The sequence below is a fragment of the Ornithodoros turicata genome, chromosome 7, assembly GCF_037126465.1.
Source record: "Ornithodoros turicata isolate Travis chromosome 7, ASM3712646v1, whole genome shotgun sequence".
Lineage (NCBI taxonomy): Eukaryota > Metazoa > Arthropoda > Arachnida > Ixodida > Argasidae > Ornithodoros > Ornithodoros turicata.
In genome coordinates, this window is record NC_088207.1 from 34,955,953 (window position 1) to 34,976,125 (window position 20,173).

Here is a 20,173-nt window from a genome sequence, read left to right on the forward strand (position 1 = left end):
AGCTGTCCTTTCTGGCTGACTTTTCCTGAGATTCCACCCCCCTAACCAGACAGGGAAATCTGCAAATATTTGGTAACGGTAGCCCTTTTACCAATTGTTCAGTAATTTTACAGCCGATGTTAAAGCTCTTCGCTCTGAATCGACAGTATACGTGCAAATTGATAATGTGTGCTTAGGTACGCATAATAATTATCGATATTCGTGTGTAACTAATTCAATCGCATCAAGGTTGGCGCAGTCTCTGAAACTGAGGCAGCACACATGTTGCAACAAATAATGTCTTGTCAATTATGGCACTGGTTCTTCTGACATAAGTCGCTCTGTTGCGCCCTGTTATTCTTTCTTGAGTTTACTTATTTAATAGTTATTTGATTTGTGCTCCGACATTACAAGAAAACTATTCCACCTTTCATCTGTATGGGCGGCGAAGCCGAGGCCACTTCATTTCTTTCCAATAGATCCCAATCACTGCATACTAAGCGGAAATGTACGCAATGCTGCCCGGCATCGCTAGGCGGTTGTACAGTGCTGCACACGAGTCTACGGAACACGCTCTGGCGCAATCCTTCATCAGAGTGACACGCTGTCAGCAAATGGTACCGTACGCACTTGCAAACAGGTGACTGGGTCACCTCGGCGCATATCTGCAAATCTGTACGGTCCACGCCGGAGCGTGTTCCGTAAACTTTTGTCCAGCAGTGTACCTAATATGTTAACCCGAGGTGACGGGTGGTACAGCAATGAGGACGGCGGTACAGCAATGGCGCCGGAACATCACGGACACGTCCTTGTTGTGCCCTGTCTCCGTGGATTCAACTTTGTCATTTCACTCCCAGACCGTTTGCCCCGTTGTCTCTCCTCCCTTATGCACAGACCTCGCCTCGATGTGGCTTTCACTCCGCAATTCAAACACCGATCAGGGTACACCCCTACAAGCTCTACAAGTTCTACAGGGTGTTCAAAATTAAGCTTTCACTAGCACTTTATAAATAGGCTAACAAAAGAAAAACTGGTGCTATTTTTCTGTTCCTTGAGTAAGAAACAGGTGTTACATAGTTAGCAGCACCTGTTTCTTACACGAGTAGCGTAAAGTTATCATCCGGTTTCCTGTCATCGCTGTGTTTGCGTAGCGCTCGTGAAAGCTTAATTTTGAACACCCTGTATAACTGCGGCATAGTGGCGAACCTTCAACACGTCCTCATGGAGCACCTATACGCGATTCGAGAAGAGCAATATTGTAGTCCCAACTGACTCGCACCAATAGCAAGCCGTTCAGCTTTGCCGTAGTCTTGGGCCCTTGCTCTAACCCTACGCAGCACCGTCCATGTCTACGTACATATCGCCAGCCCTTGGCGTCCACCGGTCTGCTGGAGCTCCTTTAGCCTCAGTGACTTTTGGATGAGTGCGGAAATGTGATCTATGGGACTTCGTCGTACTACATCACTTGTGGTCGACTGGAGGAAATGCTAACCCCGACAGTGACGGCGCATGTGTACGTGCATGTGTGTATGTCTCATCTCCTGCCCAACGCCATCCCAATCATATGTTAACCCACATGCACTGAGGTAGCGTATCGCAATTACTGCGGCGAAATACCTGATCCCATCGCCATGCATGTAGCTGTCGTTGTTGATGTATATGGCAAAAGCTCGTACGTACTCTTGTAAATTGCGGCCATCCACCAGTGAAAACTATTTCCGTTCTTTTATTCTCTATTCTTCCTGAAAAGAAAACCTGAGAATGACGTCCATCGTCAAAATTACCGGGAATTCTTTTTCACATAACGGTTTTATGCATTTGCTAGTTCTAGTCAGGCCACGCGGGCGGTTACATTCACCGGCTTATCAATGCGTTAGCATTAGAAGGTTCATGTCAAAGAAAAACGGCGGAAAAACTATTGGGTTTTCTATACAGAGGCTCTGGTATGACCTCTATAACTGGTGTCATGGTCGTTCCTGGAGAATGCAGTAATGTAGCATTCTCTTTATGGAGGTGCGCGCTTTACCCAGTGTTCATTGGAAACAAGCTATACTCCCTTGAAAACGTTCTTCCGGCGGTTTTTATTGCTGCATCTCTTACAGGATATCCCATCGTACCGGGAACATGATGATTTATCTAAATGACTCGTAAACATAAAACACCGTTGGGCGATTGCTGCACGTGTCGTTCGAGAAATGTTCCTGACAGCCTATACTACCAGCACCAGTCTTTTTGATCGGTGGAGGCACCTCACAGCCTATGATTATACTTCATACACTCAAGATTTGTGAGCCGTGTCGTCATCGACGTTCTCTGCTGTGAGTTCCTCTGCTATGTCGCCTAACTCCATCTCGCCTCTTGCTGTTTCTTTCGTGGAAACCCTACAAAAATGAAAATACCCATTTGTAGCCGTAGCGTGTACAGCGCATCCAAGCGAATGCACTTTACGCGCTATTTAGTCGTGTCGTTATCATAATCATAGGAAGATGAGCAGGTAATACATTAAAATATGAACATGCTGTAGCATCAACGTACTTACTTGCATGCTGCCACATAAACGTCTTGTCAAAGTTCGTCTCACTCAAGGAATAATTAAAATTATTCTGAAAGCAAATGGTGTCCAGCTACACTTGCACCGACTTGTAAATTTCTAGTATGAAAATATAAAATCGTTCTAGATGATCCGGGGGACCCAGATGTGCGATGTAGTCGCACATTTGCGATTGATTGATTGATTGAAGGGCAAATAATCATCCAATTTCCATCATGAAGACGCTCGCGGTACAGTCATCGTTCCAGCCAGTACTGTAGCCAGAAAAATATTTTGAGAGGGGTTATACGGGAACCGTTTTCGCTTGTCCGAATGCACTATGCCAACGGTAGTTTGGGTTTCGGTGTTGTTTGGACCCCCAGAACATCCCTGGCTACGCCGCTGGTTCTAGCCACGAAGTTTCGGCATTTCGTCACCCCAAGCTTCTGCAATAGCCGGCCGATTCGGCCTATTCGGCCTAACATGTCAATATAGCTTTCCCTTACAATCAACCAAGCAGCCAGGGCTGCATGCATCAGACGTCCTTCTCAAAAAGAAAAATGTAGAACGTCACTGAATCAACGTGCTAACAACGAACCAACCTTTTTCTGCACATTTTTTCACCTTCCTCCAGTGTGTCTGGCAGTTCCCTTTCGAAAGTCTCGGGAAGCATCATGCAGATCACACTAATGGTCAAGATCATCACGCAGTACGCAGCCAAAACGAATGTCTCACCAAGCGAAGAAAGCTGCGGAAGACGAAACATATGGTACGATAAATTATCTCAGAACGTCGTAGCTTTCATTCCTTACCACAGATAAGGACTAATGCTACCAACAAGTGGGTAACGTACGGCATTGCTTATCCACGGCTCCAAGGTTGCTCCTAGTCTTCCAACCGTGGTGTAAAGTCCAAAGCCTCCGCTTCTTGCAACGGTTGGGAATATTTCGTTCAGGAACACGAACATTGTTGTGAAAGCGATTGTAAAGAACGACCGACCAGCCACCATGAGCGTTATCCGTAGACTGACGTTTTCTGAAAGCAGTGCGAGAATTATGACGCTATATACTGGCTTGACACGCCCGAGAACGCAGTCACATCTGGGTGCCATCACATAGATATTTGAAAAGCCGTAAGGAAATCACCACTTGGGTGTCTTATATTTCCGTCACCTCCCCTGTACAAGAGCCACAGAATGCTGGGCCGTTGGAGAACACCAGACGTTTGTTGTCCCGTTCAACCGGCAAGTAAACCTAACAAGATTAGGTCTTTCTAGTGCTTTCTTTCGCAAGTCATCTAGTAAAATGCATCTAACTGTTTGTCCAATCGCGTTAATGCTTCGACTGTTACAATACAGATTGCAATGGCGCCATATGGCGCGATACACGGTTGTCTCGTGCTGAATGTAATCCGCTTCAAGAACAAGCTACTAAAGTGCGAAGCATTATCGGTGTGCACTCCTTCACAGTAGTGCCCGACCAGTGCCTGTTTTCTTCACGGTGAGTGTTCATTGTCTTGTCGTGTTCTTACGGCCCTTCGGGCCCGGCACGTAGACCCCTATAGACAATCTTTCAAAGCAGGGAAAAGACTTGCGCTGCGATTGAACGCAGAACCCACAGACCAACGCTTCTGTACTGGTAGACCACGGTGACCTAACAAACAGTACAACGTTCTGGCATGGCCTATTGTCGTTGCAATCAGGCATGTTAAATAAAACGACTCCACGTAGTTCGAGATTCCCTTACCCTTTGCTGTAAGAGCCATCCAGAGCATCGTGGCACCAAAGAGGAGGTAGCTCACGACGATGGTGGTCCTTCGACGAAAATACTTTGTCGTTGCAAGAGAAATAGTGTACCCGGTTGCCTCCAAGAGACTTGACATCGTGTAGCTCAAGTAAGGATTGCCTCCGATGGTAGTTGATGACTTGGCGAACCCGTAGTACACGATGAAGTACAGGAAGCTGTGCAAAGTGGCGTAGTTTCAAGGACAGACGTACTGCTTGCGACACACTTGTTTGAAAACTTTATTCAAAGCCACAGCGGCCCGTACTCGCTTGGCCGCTCCGGAAGGAGCTGTATTATTATTGTGTTTGGGGGGGGGGGGGACAGTATGCCGTACGAGTCTATTACTCAGAAGAAACAACCTTGCAACATCTGGAGATTTCAAACGGGATAAACCGCGAGGTGTCGATTTTAGAGAACTATGTCGCAAGCAGTATATTAATAAGATTCATTACTTCGAAGTACCGACAAGTGTCATTGAAATTTTCGAGCTGAAAGTTTTCAACCACAACAATAGGGCATTAGGGAACCTCGTGCCAGAATTTTTGCAGTATAATAAAGATAATAATATAATAGATGAAACTCTCCTATGACTGGGCATTAATCGTGACCCCTGGCTACAAGAACTCCACATAGATGATACTCCGCATGCCCCAGAAGACAGTTACCACGGATTTTGCAGCCTATATACGGCTGCATCTTGCTTTTCTTTGGAGGCGTCGAAGCCATATGTCGTAATTCCATGCTGCTTGTTTTTGTCATGGGGATGAAATGATGCATCCAGATTTCATCACTCGTGATGACTGATTGCAAAAATTCGTCCCCCTCAGATTCAATTCGGCTCAGCAGCTGCTCAGACACTGCCACGCGCGCTCCCTTGTGGTCACGAGTGAGGTGTTGGGAAACACATCTTGTACAGACTTTGCGGAACAGTAAGTGCTCGTAAATGATTGAGTCCACGCTGCCGGCACTAATATTACGCTGGACTGCAATGTCCCGAACTGTTACTCGCCGGATCTAGAGGATGGCTTGGTCAACGCCTACGACGTTCACTGGCGTGACTGCAGTCGGACGAACGGGTCCATGTCGTTCATTCGTCACCATATCCCGCCCTTCGCCAAACTGTCTCCACCATTCGTACAACTCTTCCCCTTGACATCGTTTGTTCCCCATACTGTGCCTGTAGTCTTTGCCAAATTTCGCCTGGACTGACGTTCTCTTTCATAACGGGAATCTGACTATGCATCAGTGTTCACCAACCCCGAGAATGACAAAAGTTTTATTCAATTACATTTATTCACTGATTTTTTTCTCGAGCCGAAGTCTCGGTCAACCTTGAACGACCCTTGTAGCCTAGAAGCTCATAATTAGTAAGGGAATCGCGTCGATCTCGGAACAAATCTGGCACTGCCATGCTACTCGCCTGCACACCACCAGCATCGAGGTGTTCCTCCGTAACAGTGGCGACTGAAACAGCCCCAGTACGGAAATACTCTGTTTGTTCCTTTCACATCCCTGAAAGCAAAAAATGACGTTACAAAGCCTTGACTGAAGCTCATAACGCGGAAATCACTGTTCCACTTGTAAGCCTGTCCTTAATTCTTTTCTTTTCTTTTTTATTTATTTTATTCATCTTTCATTTGTTTCTTTTTTCTTTGCGTAATAGCAAGCCGACGCCCCGTTCGGCTGACCTTTCCCCCCGTTTTTTCTCCTTTGGTCTAATAAAATACATCCCCCCTCCCTGTCCTCGGAGTGTTTGAAGAGAGCACCTGATAAGGCGAGGGAAAAGTCTGCCTGGATGGCAATGCTATGACGACGTGAATAACCAAGGGAAGTGCGCAACTGGAGCCCCCGTATTACTTAAGCCGTTAGGTCACGGTCCACCAACCATGATAGAAATTGATAGTAAAAAACATAGGCCCCGGAGAGACATGCGGTCAAGAAATTTTTTTCTGCCATAACTTTTGCCACTTATTGGTAACATTTTTATTTCATTTCAGTTGACGAAAAGTTAATTTCTTGAATTGAACTCCGAAATTTCCCAAGGCAACCTTACGTTTTCCTTTCGGAAATCGGTTCCCCGTGGTCATTTTACTCAGTATAGTACATAATCCCACTCGTAATGCAATGGCAATTGCCGAAATAAATTCGCCGAAAATCCGCGGAAAGGAGCCCTTGACTCCGCCTCTTTTTTGACTGCTCGTAGTTTGAGCGCAAAGCTGCGAAGAAAGATGTTACATTGACACGCCACACGAAGAGTGTCCAACGTACCCTTTTCTTGTCCTCAATAAGGAGTTCCACTTTCTTTTCAAGATCGTCACAGTTGCGCTTGTTGAAACGTGCAATTTTCCTAATTGTTTTTAACGTTCTTTCCGTGTCTCCTGTGGTGAGGAGCCACCTCGGAGATTCATACACCCACCTGTAACAAAATATTGGCAGATTGGCTATACAAGTAACAGCTCTTTACAGGATGCTCCAATAAAGTTATTGTAACAAAACTCACGGAAGTAAAAGCATAGCCGGAAGACTCAAGGCTGCACATGCGATCATGACTTTACGCCAGTCCCGGACCAACCACACTATACCAGGCAGTAGGACCATGCCAACTGACCATCCGTAGCCGTAAGCAATATTCAAGGCGATTCGGTACTTCGGTCCAACAGATTCTGCCACTAGGAAGATCGGTAAAATGTTGGGTTAGAATGAATAAGATATTTCCATAATGCATTCGGACTTCTCTATTCGACTTGTTCCAGCTCACAGCTGCCCGAAACGAATGAAGAGCATGCTCCAGAAACAATAAACATAACAACAGCAAAGGCAATGATGATGATGAATGGGCAAACCCATAAACAGTATGCAACTTAAAATGCGTGCCGTGCTATGTACCGTAGAACGGTATTGCGTGGCGCTCCTCGAGACATTATCATTCATTCTCTGGCTGTGTTGCTCAACGATGGCCTCGAAACACAAATGTATTGCTCCCGGTAAACCGGGGGATATGTTTAATGGTAAAAAAAAAGGAAAGGGAAAGGCTGGTCATGCACAAGGCTTGCTATTTCCGTAAACAACAAGGAAGAAGAAAAACTGAAACGCAGAAAACTAAACAGAAATATCGACGAAGCCAGCTCCTGACGGATGTCCCAAAGAGATGTAAAAAACAAAACAAAAAAACGTTTAGCTTCAGTCAAAGGGAGAACGTATCGTATGCTGAGGTCGACATAACGGACGATAACATGTTGTATAGAACGAAGAAAATGGTGCTAAATCGATTGGTGTGGTTCCTTGAAGCTCACGAGATGGCCTTCAGAGTCTATGTCTGCGTTTCACAAGGGCGGCTGCGCAGTGGGTGACGCGCTAGACTAGGCGACCTACGTGAAGTACGAGCGAGCCAAAGATCGAGTCACTGTGGCGACCATGATAGACGTCAAAAGGGCGTGCTATACACTGAGTACAGACACGTACCCTATGGTTTCTGTAGTCGTGCTATCCAAGGGCGATGCTTACGCCGGATCGCAGATTATCTGCAACGAAGATCAGTGTGCATGGCGGACCGAGGACGGAAAGAGCAACAATCACGTTCTCACAAGTCGGAGTACCCCTGGAAAGCGTTGTGGCTCCCCTTCGGTTCAGCGTGGTCGCGGCGCGCCTATATGTGCCTGGTACTGCGTACGCTGACGGCGCGTGCTTCTCGACCTCAAGAATGCAACTGTCCGCATTGCAACAACATCTTCACGAAAGCCCCAAAATGTCACTTTCCTCCCCAATCATCCCCATCAACTCCCCAATCATCATCATCAAATAAAGTTGTTGTTTCCTAATCAGGAGAGTCAGGGACATGTCAGCCGAGAAGACAGTGTTTGTACCCCTCAGACAACGAGAACGGAAACGCGATGGCCTACCGAGAACGCAAGTGTGTGACCATCCCTGATGTTTGGGCGTCGTCATCCATACGCAGCCATGTTGTGTGGATGTACAATGTGATACGCCTTGTGGTAATGTTGGTGATTTCATGTGGAGGTCGTACTGTATATAGGTCGTTCAGAATAACCATTCAAAGACCAAGTAAGGCCACAAGACGAAAGGGTAGAGTGTGTACCCTTTCAGATACACCAATTGTATACGTACGAAGACTGAATGATCCTACTTGTAGGCCAGATATTCCTAGACCAATACCGATTCTGCTTACAAGAAAGTAGTATAGGTTCGGGCTGAAGACGGTGGCCATGGAACTTAGAGTTAGCAACGGGGCACTGATGTATAGGGTCAGTCTTCTCCCCCATCTGTAACGCATAGCATGTACTGGTCAATATAAGCACACATCGGGGTAACAGATATCTCTTCAGCAGAGCCAATAGGCTCAAAGTTTCCATTACCCCCTGACAATGTTTAGAAGGAGGACTACTTTCTTGCTCAACCCATTCATACTCACCTATCGGATATGACGCCATATATGAGGACACCAATCATCAGGAACGCCATGTACACACTTTGAACCAAAGACCTCATCCACCTCCGGTCGCATACCAAGTTCCACTGCGTCACAATGAAATGTACTCACAACAAATGTAGCTGATTAGAGCTGAAAACTATCCCACTGTATTTAGTCAGAGATTGCTATACCTATAGCAGTTGCATAATTTGGGGAATGTTCTACTTATTGTGAATTCCACTTTGTAATGTAACGTAATGTGATTTTATTTCCACAAAGAAAAATTGTAAAATTCTTTTAAAAAATTCTTTTGTAAAACCACGTTACGTAACGTACGAAACCTGCATAGTATCCCTGCATCAATGTAATTGATATGTTTATTGTCTCTTTTATTTAATTGGCACTTTGTAAATAATTGCCTATACTGGTGTGTGATGAATGAAGTAAGTGACGTAACAACATAACTAGCCAACTAATGTTCTAGAGCGTTAATAAATTTTCCTATGACACAAGCAACGCATATTCGTATAGCGACCTATAGTCGCCTCGTGACGTAACGCCACGAATGATCAATTATCTTATATAGCGATTGGTTTGAATTATATCAAGCTCGATTCAAGAAAGTCAAATAGAAACATATTGCGAATATTGCCGGCATACCGCGAGTCTCAGTTAAATCCTCGGGCTAAACAATTCGCGGACCGGTGCACCAATCGAAGATCTTTCTTTTTCACAGGCATACGTCCGATACCACCTACAACCTGCGCACCGTGTGAATGAGTGGTAGGCGCTCATTATTTAAGTAAAAATTCAAATGAGTTTCCTGAAAAACATAACGTCAAAATCAGGACGCCGTCGGCATTAAAATGGGTACTACCCCTTTACTACTCCTACTACTTTACTCCTACCCTTCCTACTTTAATCCTACCCTTTACTACTCCTTTTGCGACATTCAGTGGACACGTATTAGCGAAAAATCTGCCACCAAAGCGGGTCATGTGTTGCAGTAATTAATTGGTTTCGGCTTACATATTTATTCATATACGAGGGGCGTTCAAGTCAAACCAGGACTTTTCATTTTTCGCAAAAGTAAAATGAACTTACAGGCGGGAAATTAATTTTATTTTTCAACGTAATCTCAAGCTGCACTAATGCACTTGTCCCAGCGTTTCACGAGAGGTTGGATGCCAACAGTGTAGAAATCCTTACCGGCGCGTAGCAGCCATGATCGGACCGCATTCTTGACCTCGTCGTTGCAGCTGAAGTGACAGCCCTTAGCGAACGCCTTCAGTGGCACGAAGAGATGGAAATCGCTGGGGGCGAGTCTTGACTGTAAGGGGGATGTGGCAGCAACTGCGCAGTGTGCGGGCGTGCATTGTCCTGCAGGAGGAGGACTCCTTTGGTGATGAGGCCCGGCCGCTTTTCCTTCAGCGCCTTATGCACATCCCTGAGAACCTGGCAGTAATATGCACTATTGATGGTGGTACCACTGGGCAGAAAATCAACATGTACAACGCCAGCCTTGTCTCAGAAAACCGTGGAAAAACGTTGGATGTTCTCAGGAACTCTGACACTGGCCTCTGAGCCGCCCCGGCCGGAATCGTCCTGCACTGATGTACGGCCGTCTCGGAACCGTTTGCACCACTCAAGCGCTTTGCTGCGGCGAAGTGTATCGTGGCCATACTGAGCCTGAAGTCTTCTGTGAATTTCAGATGACTTTACGCCTTCATTCACGAGAAACTTCATGACAATTCGCTGTTCGATGTGCGCGCTTACCTCGTTGTCGGCCACCTTGTCGAGCACGTGTCTTCTGTTTTGCACAAACTTTGGACCCCTACGTGGTGAACGCGGAGGCCTGTCGCGTGTGAAAATGACGAAAAAGAAGTAGCGCGAGCCATTTGTACACTCAGGAGATAGAAAGTCCAGGGCCCGCTTGCACGAAACAATCCTAAGTGTAACACTTGGCAAGTGTTGCACTAACGCGTTAGTGCACTAAGTTTAGGGTTGCGGTTAAGTGGCTTGCACGAACACTTCGACGACCGCCCTAAGTCAAGTATTCTAAAGTGGATCGTGGCTACGAGCAGTAGCAGTTTTCGGAGGCTCTCATTGGTAGAAAGAGAACTTCCGGAGTTCATCCCAGGAAGTCGTGCGTCACGGCATGTTTGGATTCTGGGAAGTCGTCTGCTTCTGCCGTCGCACGTAAACAGTTTGTAGAACCAAAATAAGGTATTGTACTATCATTGTAGCTGCAAGAACGAGTTAGGTCACTTGTTGCGTGCTTTTGTTAAATAAAATAAAGCCTGTGGCCCAAAATACGTCTCGAATTGCTCGATGATTGGGAACTTATCGCCAACGGCAGTGCCGGTGAGAGGCACTTCGCGTGCGGCGATCATTTTGAGAGATGTTGCTAACGAAAAGCACAACACGTACGGCACCCACAGCATAAAAAAATGAGACGTTGTTAGTATTGCGAGGAAAATGCGTACTGTATTGCGAGATACAGTTGGGACCAACGACGAATCTTCGATACACGGTTCATAGCGGCCGACATGTTAGTCCTAAGCTTTAGTGCGGTAGTTTAGGGTGCTCCTAGGACCCTTGGCCAGCGTCCTAAACTGCGCGGAGCGAGCGCCACCACTTTAGTGTTGTAGAAGTTTCGTGCAAGCCACTTACGGCTCCGGCACTACACTAAGTGGGAAACTCGTTAAGTATTACACTAAGTTTGTTTCGTGCAAGCGGGCCCAGGTTTGACTTGAACACCCCTCGTACATACTGGGTGTCCCAGAAAACGTGTCATTGAATTATAATAAAAAAACTACGCCACCTAGAATCATGTGGTCAACGGCATTTGTTCTTATTAGGTTTTTGCCACCTTGTAAAGTTAATGTCATGTACCCCAAGTTTAATTATGGAAATATTTGCGAACTGAACTCAGAAATTTGCCAAGGGAAGGTCACTTTTTTACCCCACCAATATGAAGAGCGTGCCGAATTCACTCAAATTCATGATAATTGACAGTGATATTCAGGAGCTATCCCACCGGAAAAAATCGCCGAATATCATGCTTTTCGGAGCACCGGACCATAACGCGCGATGTCTTTCTGAGCGCAATCGCTCGCAGTCCGACGAAAGGAGGTTCCGAAGCCAGCCCACAGAGTGATAGTAGAAAAAGTAACAGTTCCTAAAATTGGGAGAGGGAAAGCATTATCCCAGCGAAAGTCGGACGTGATAAGCCATGCCTGCGTTATCTCTTTCTGCGATGCCGAGGTGGGCTGGGTTTCCAACCTCCTTTGGTCGGACTGACACAGATTGCGCTGAAAAATCCATCGTGCGCTCTTCTGTGCGACCTCCGTAGAGCATGATGTTTGGCTATTTTTTCCGATGGGATAGCTCCTGAATATCCCTGTCAATTATCATTAATTTGAGTAAATTAGACACGCTTTTCACATTGGTGGGGTGACCTTTACAAGGCACAAGTGACCTTTACAAGGCAAATTTCCGACTTAAGCTCGCAAAAATTTACATAATTAAACTTACGTTACACGACATTCACGTGAGAAGGCGGCAAAAACCCAGTGAGAACAAAAACCGTTGACCGCATGACTTTAGGTGGTGTAGTTTTTTAATTATAATTCAATGACACATTTTCTGGGACACCCTGTATAAGGACGTAATTCACTGGTGAACATGGGGGTGGAACAGCGTCCCTTTGCGCTTCACCGCGACCACCCGCGACAAAAATATGTAAACAGAAACCAATTAATTACTGCAACAAATGACCCGCTTTGATGGCAGATTTTTTTTTCTAAAAGGTATCCACTGAAGGTCCCAAAAGGGGTAGTACCCTTTTAATGCCGACGTCGCCCTGCTTTAGGCTTTAGAAGTTATGTTTTTCCACGTAACTCATTTGAATTTTTATTTAAATAATGAGCGCCTCCCACTCATTCACACGGCGCGCAAGTTGTAGGCGGTATCGGACAGATACTTGTAAAATGAAAGTTATTCGATTGGTGAACCGGTTCGCTAATTATTTAGCTCCGGGATTTAACTGAGACACCCTATATATCCAAGTCCGACTGATCGACCGGAGGACTCCAATATAGGTTGTATAGGACTACATCCTATACAACCCGGGACAACATAGGAGCCGCACTCGCAGATGTATGCTTCCGTCAGCTGGGAACGTATAGTCCGCACATTGAGAGTGGGGCATACTACAAGATCGACGAAATCAGGACGATAACTTGTTGTACAATTCGAACTTGATCATAAACCTGTAGTATAAGAAAGGAGCTCCTGTTTCTTGTCTCACTTACAGCTCTGTTTACCTGACGCTTTCTTCTGGTAATAGACGTCTACCCGAGAAACGTCATCATGACGTTGGTAGGCAAACTGAAACCGAAATAAATCGGAAGGGAAGGGCTGGGTTCCACGAATGGGCACCTGTTCGCTGCCTCCTGAAAGAAAAGTAGGGCCGAAGGTCGCGTCCCTTTCAAGGACCATCGTAATCCCCTCAAAACCGTGGTTTTCGGGCGCGACCTTGTTCGCCCCTAGCTTCGAGCGTAGTTCAACTCTACCAAATTGGTGGCGCTGTCGAGCACTATGACGTCATTTGTTTACAGACAGGGAGAGGTCTATTTTCACTCAACACAAGAATAACAAGCCATATCTTACGTCAGTTGTAAGTGTCTTTCCAAAGGGATGTTCTTCGTAAGCCCAGGCGTCACAGGCGACGAGTGTGCCATTGTCCACTACTAGATGTCCGCTCTGGTTGTAATATTTATGGTACATTTCGCATTGACTGTAGGAACCCATGCCCTTGTCATAGGGGACAAAACGTTGCTTCCATTCATCCTGCTGTTGCTCTCCCAGATGGCCGTCACACCAGTGATCGTTTCCCGTAACAAGGAATACGTAGGCCATGTTGTTCAAGCCTGTGAGCACACCCCGATACGAGGCATACATGAGGAAGAACAGCTGCCAACGGCCGAACTGTCCAATTGTGTCTAACACGTCCTTCATGGCGCCGATAGGATTCCTGGAGAACGGTTGAACGAGTATAGACGTTAAGTTTGTGGGAGGTAATTACGGGTCTTACAGAAATTGTCACCGTTGCAGCAGCAATATTGCTTCTTATTACAACGTCTCAATGCACGCACTTTCATTGGATATCATAACACAATGCTCGCCTGCTACAAGGCATACTGCCTCTCCAGAGCAGCGCACTTACTATGGAGTTAATTCGTTACTTTTCATAGCAATGCCAAAGTGACAATCATGACACATCTGCTTTCTTCGGTAACATATTTGAAATAACTCATTCATGATTCAGATTTCAGCGTTTTCCCGTGCTTTTTGTCTTCTTTTCTGATTTGTTTAAATTTATTTTGTTGTTACTGTGGCTAACTCCTTGAAGATTCTTCTCGCTACACACACGATACCGCTTGAATACACGTATTTATTCAACTTCAAATGTAATGAGCAAGAACTTGGTCGCTGCACGCCTTGGTCGGCGATGGAAGTTGACTTACGATGTCCTGGTGCTTACAGCCCTGCGATGCATCCGTGTAAAGTGTGCCTGTTACCAGCAATTATTGCTACTTTTATTTGTTTTTCTCTCCCTTCAATAGGCTCGCCTAATCCAAGACAGGATGTACGTTCTATTGGCCTGTTCTGCTTGACCCCCCACTAACAGTACCTGTCGAGCTTTCCTGTGACTAGATGTAGTGAACAAAATAGTGCTGCTGACGCTATCGAGTACGTCATCATGGTTATCCTAGTTTAACAGTAACGAGAGGTCCAGATTGTCATAGAATATTAACGTTCTCGACGAATGTATTCCAAGAAACGTACCTCGGCGGCAACATGACGTATGCAAAAAGTTAATAAAATTTTGAAACCTATGTGAAGAAAACATTTTAAATGTTCTCTAGACCTAGGATGTGCGACAGAAACCGCAGTGTAGTGTTTTCCCCTGCTTCTCCTTCTCAAGAAGCGCGACAACGCGGAGAAGCTTCCGATTGGTCTCCTCGAACGATCTCCCGCGATGATTGGACGACAGCCGTTTCCAGAGACGAATGAATGCGCGTTCTACATTGTCGGCCTTCTTCACAACGAGAGGGATAGGCAAAGCGGAAACTTCGGCTTCTTTCGCGCTCATAGACTACAAAGGACGGATGAATGCCGTACCCCTTGGGTTGGTGTCAAGGTAACGGAACCTTTCATTCCGCGAGGAGACATTTTTTTTGCACTTTAGTGCCCTTTAATACGAACAGTTTCGCAATCTGTCGACCGTTTTACGTGCAGTTACGCTTACATTCGCTATACACGAATGGGCGGTGTACAGTGGTGAATATCAGTGAATACCAGGTTATATTAAATTTTCCTCAAACAACATCAGTGTTATTTTGTGACTAATACTGCGTCTCCCTTGATCGCGCTCGTATCACCACATGAAATCCTCAAATATTACTCTGAACATGTATATAAATATTCACACAAATTCTAAACCAGGCTAGCACTGTGCATTAGTCAAAAAGTAGCACTGGAGTACGAGCGAAACTTACCTCTGTGCCTACAACACCGTCGCTGCAGTAAGACTGAGGGCGTATAGCTGGTAGGCGCGTGTTACACTTCGCCCTTCAGTGTGATACAAACCACGCAATACTTTATCTCTAATCTTTTAATTGCTTTATAGGCCAATTCCGCGCACTGCTCAGCGGTAGGACGGAAAAAGAACAAGCGAGTTGCGTGCCACAATAAAGGGATTATATCGGGTAGCTGTAAGGTAGATGTGAGCAACGAAGCATAATATTATGTATTTCTGTGTTCCTCCTCGTTTGCAAAAGAAACCATTAAGTTTCGTAAATATTCGCAAGTCTCCTGTTCGTCTCACTCATCAGGGGGAGGGGGGGGGGGTCTACATAATGGTAAGGCAATATTTTTTCCTTCTCTCTCTCTCTCTCTACCGATGCATGTTTACTGTGTCTTTAAAGGGTGCCCGAAGATGATACGTTTCTCGCAGAGCTGGAACAAGACACCATTGCGATGTGGAGAACTTGGGATCTGAAGAGAACTGAGAACTTTCCCTGACGAATTTCGAAGCGTGTTCGCCTGTTCACGCGCAGACCGAAATCTACGAGCATGATCAAGAAGTATAGTATAATTGAATTTTTCGATACGTTCTTCATTCACGCGAAATTCGCATACTGCTGAATCCCACCGAGAAATTAAACGCAGTTGTATTTGACACATATCATAATTCATAAACGAAAGAAACGTCGGAACACGTTTCACGCTGTGACACTTGCAGCTACCCAGAAAAAAAAAAAAAAAAAATGCATGAAGCGCTTACATGCTGTGCATGAAGGCGTAAAGTCATCTGAAATTCACAGAAGACTTCAGGCTCAGTATGGCCACGATACACTTAGCCGCAGCAAAGCGTGCAAACGGTTCCGAGACAGCCGTACATCAGTGCAGGACGATCCCGGCCGGGCGGCTCAGAGCCCAGTGTCAGAGATCCTGAGAACGTCCAACTTGTGGAGCGCCTGATCCTCAAGGACCGACGGATAACATGTCTTGAACTGGCTCGAAGACGGACCTTTCTGTGGGAACGTTGAACACTATCATTCATGAACACCTCCAGTTTCGGAAAGCCGGGCCTCATCACCAAAGGAGTCCTCCTACAACAGGACAATGCACGCCCGCATACCGCGCATCTCACGACACGCACCTTACAGGAACTTGGCTGGGAGTTGCTGCCACATCCCCCTTACAGTCCAGACCTCGCCCCCAGCGATTTCCATCTCTTCGGGCCACTGAAGGTGTTCCTTGGGGGCTGCTACTTCAGCTGCGACGACGAGGTCAAGAATGCGGTCCGATCATGGTTGCTACGCGTCGGTAAGGATTTCTACGTTGCTGGCATCCAAACCCTCGTGAAACACTGGGACAAGTGCATTGGTGCAGCTGGAGATTACGTTGAAAAATAAAACTAATTTCTCTCGTGTAAGTTCATTTTACTTTTGCGAAAAATGAAAAGTCCCGGTTTGACTTGAACGCCCCTCGTATATATAATTTGCAATATTTTTATTATAGCTGCCTAGATGCGGCTTTCACAAGTAGGTTCTGTGGTCAGGCGGACATCCTGTCGGAATGCGTATGCAACTGCTGGATGACTAATGACATAAAATTCATTAATGAACTTATTAATGGGATGATTAAGTGATGATATTAGTGTTTTCTTCTTTTCATTTTTAACTTGCTTTTCTTTTTCCCTGCCTTGCTGTTTATGTGTATTAGATTACTCGGGTCCGTTTTTCGCTGTCTCACTTAGTTTTGTGTTAGTAGTATACAATCGTATATAGAGTATTTGATACTACATTGTGTGCGTATTTAATTTGTTTATTGTTTGCGTATGACTGCGCTGATGCTCACCCTCGGTTATGCAATTCCCGCTCAGCGGGTCCTTAACGTATGGACAATAAATAGACAATAAATCAATAAAGATGTTTTCGGGGAAATGCAGAATTGGATACAGGGATTATTTAGTTCCACATTCTTTTTAAAATATCCTGGCACGAGCACGTACTTCAGTAGTATAAAAGTTATGAGAGACTCAAACAATGAGAAACTACGGCTCGAGCGATCATCTGAAGCAAACTCAAAGCAGTAATTAATTTAGGGAAACACTTTCTGACCAAGCAGGGCGATACATCACAGAAACACATCTTTTCCATTCAGAGCCCACTAACAAAAAAGAAAAAAAGAACGAGTGAGAGAGGGAAGCGAGGAAGGGTTAGGGGAAGGGTTAAGGGAAGAGAGGAAGGGTTATACCCCACAGGGAGTAGGGGGATCCCACAATGGTCGTGGTCAAAGCCATAAACGAACTCCAACAACACAAGCCGGGAATTGAGGGTTCTAGTGCGTTTAAAGCTCGCGTTTTTCTCGCTCATCACATCTTTTTTGTAAATTGACTTTCATAATTCTCACGACAGGTGAATATTAATAACATTCTAAACGCGATAACATAATAATTTTTTTAATAAATAAAATTAGCACCGATATGATTTAATTAAGTGTTAAGGCACACTACAAAACAGAACAGACAATTGCTATACATTGAAGAGATGGACGGATTTTGTACTCGTTACCATAGGTAATGGGAGGACCTGATAAAAAGCTGCTTCGAAAAGGAGGAGCCTCGAAATGATTCAATTATCGCTGCATTTCAATACGTCCTAGACATGGTCGTATTCGGAGATATGGTGCAAATTATGGAATTCAAGATGCGAGAACATGTATGTCGAACCTACAATAGTTATAAAAATAGTTGCACGTCAACATCGGAAGGACCACTGGGATTGATGGTGGAGTTTTTGAGGTTTGCTAACGAAGAATTGAAATACACTAGACCAAACGTAATGGTAATCATTGCAATGGGCATTGCATTAATCAAGAAAGCAATCAGATCAAATTATCATATACAAGTATATCGCACGATTCATTACGGACTTGTTGAAATTACACCTAACGGTTGAAATGGAAAGTACGTAAAAAATCTTATCACGTGATATATTCCACCCTAGAGCCTCTACACATTTATTTTATTCTACCAGTCAATGATGTCGATGAACAGAAGTTCAATATTGTCGTGCAAGGTCTGATGCATCATCACTTATTGAAACTCAACAAACATATCAACTGCGGTGGACCACCGGACGATTTTCATCTAATACTCTCTCGTACGCCATTCAAGAATCTTCATACAAAGAAAGGAAACATCAATAAGAGACTGTGCAAGTTCATCGCAACAAGGTGCAAGTTGTGAAGCAATACAAACACGGCGACAACATATCACCTGTGTTAATCAACGCTGGATTCAGGCGCCCAATAATCAGAATAAACTACTTGATGTCTTCGGAATTCATCAATCAAGACAACAAACGGAAACTTCAGAGTTTGGAATAGAATTGTCGAAATAAACAAGTGTATAACTGAAATAATAAATGTATTCTTTGTCATCATTGTAATGTATTCTACACATCGCAACGAAAACAGCTTATGATTAGATTGAAGATTGCTAAGGAGACGTTTATTCCACACTATGTACAAGGATCTTCGCATGGAATCAGCGCTGGCAATCAAAGAGATTTTACATGACCACGCTCTATACAACACCGACACCCAAAGGAAAGTCTTGTAGAAGAATCGCTAATTGAAATTTAGAGGTATGTTACATCAATCGTTGTTTACAAAGAGGATCACTAATATTTTGCGAAAGCTTATTTTATGAATTAAATTGCACAGTGTATATATTTTCTCAAACGATTGAACAGTTGACAATACTATATTGAAAGGAATCTATTACCAAATGACGCGATGCAAGTGATGGACAAACATGACGCGCAGGTGGAGTCTACAATTCTAATCATCATAACATGCGGCACACAGTTCCAATAAGATTTTGGGAGAATCGAATCACACAACTGTCACCAGAAATGTTTAACCACTATACAATGAAGATGAGCACTACGCATAAACACAATGGAAGATATGTAATTATAATAAGTAAATATTCATTTTGCAAACTTAACCAAAGCAGCACACATAAACGTAGCTCCAATTCACAGAATGGTTTTTCAGGTTTTTCATTAGCCATACTGAAAACCTATGAGTCTATTCATTATGTCACGGCATATGAGGCACTACAAATGGAAAGGGCATACTTTAATTTTAGAAGATTTTAGCTCATAATGAAACAAAACGCAAAGTCCAACACCAAAGGTTCTTGTTTAAATTTTCAAAGTCAAAACTGTACACTTTTTCTCACAATTTTTTAAGATATACATTAAAAAGCTGTCCATATATGGTCACACATTGTATACAAGATATTTGTTTGTACATTAATTGATAAAATTTATCAGATCACAATCTGGAGCAGTGGTGACTATCACACATCAGTAAGTGTTTAATTAAAATTTGAACTGCTGCCGCAATTTACGAACTGAGTTGTAGAAAGTGTAATTTCACAGCTTTAGCTTGCTCACCTTGATACGCGAAGGTTTTAAGAACTCTTTCACGATGACAGAGAATATAATCGAGTGTATTGATATTTTCTATATACTCTTTAACGTAATGTGAATTCTCCATGTCGAGGATAGTAAAAGTTACGAATATTTTTCGAACGAAATTTACTTAAAACTCCGTATAATAATGTTAGACTTTTTATAATAAAACTTTTAATTTTGATTGTAATCGGATTGATCAAAAATATTTTCTTGGATTAAAATGTGTTACTCCTTCAGCTTCATTGAAAACTGACGTGATTGTCACTAATAAAAAATTGATACCCTTCAATTCTATTGCATCAGATTTTTGGCTAAGTTTTTCTCCTTCACACAGGGTCATAACATAATTCCTGATACTGATGACTTTAATAAATATATTTTCACT

At 44.3% G+C, this 20,173-nt stretch overlaps 1 protein-coding gene across 4 annotated transcripts; it reads right to left on the reverse strand.

Annotated features, from left to right (window-relative positions):
• Positions 1 to 2,041: 2,041 nt before the first annotated feature.
• LOC135400918 (solute carrier family 22 member 6-like) lies at positions 2,042 to 15,374 on the reverse strand. 4 transcript variants are annotated; one of them, XM_064632930.1, is made up of 11 exons: positions 15,289 to 15,374; positions 13,397 to 13,760; positions 8,723 to 8,826; positions 8,419 to 8,573; positions 6,794 to 6,962; positions 6,562 to 6,709; positions 5,714 to 5,805; positions 4,255 to 4,469; positions 3,363 to 3,544; positions 3,112 to 3,257; positions 2,042 to 2,360 (listed from the first exon to the last, which is right to left on the reverse strand). In XM_064632930.1, the coding sequence occupies exons 2-11, from the start codon at positions 13,742 to 13,744 to the stop codon at positions 2,258 to 2,260; spliced, it is 1,662 nt and encodes a 553-aa protein (XP_064489000.1). In that variant the 5' UTR covers positions 13,745 to 13,760; positions 15,289 to 15,374; the 3' UTR covers positions 2,042 to 2,257. The 4 variants fall into 4 exon arrangements, with proteins under 4 accessions (XP_064489000.1, XP_064489002.1, XP_064489003.1 ...); XM_064632932.1 differs by lacking the exon at positions 15,289 to 15,374 and adding an exon at positions 9,932 to 10,177 and having other exon boundaries at positions 13,397 to 13,462; XM_064632933.1 differs by lacking the exons at positions 13,397 to 13,760; positions 15,289 to 15,374 and adding an exon at positions 13,039 to 13,389.
• Positions 15,375 to 20,173: the final 4,799 nt, after the last annotated feature.

Bases quoted from the DNA above. Each gene is read 5' to 3' on its own strand.
- LOC135400918 (XM_064632930.1), bottom strand. From the start codon at position 13,744: ATGAAGGACGTGTTAGACACAATTGGACAGTTCGGCCGTTGGCAGCTG. The intron at 5,806-6,561 runs GTACGTTGGACA...TTTTGCTTTCAG, and splicing joins TTATTGAGGACAAGAAAAGG to GGATGTGAAAGGAACAAACA. The intron at 3,545-4,254 runs GTAAGGGAATCT...CACTGCTTTCAG, and splicing joins GATGGCTCTTACAGCAAAGG to AAAACGTCAGTCTACGGATA.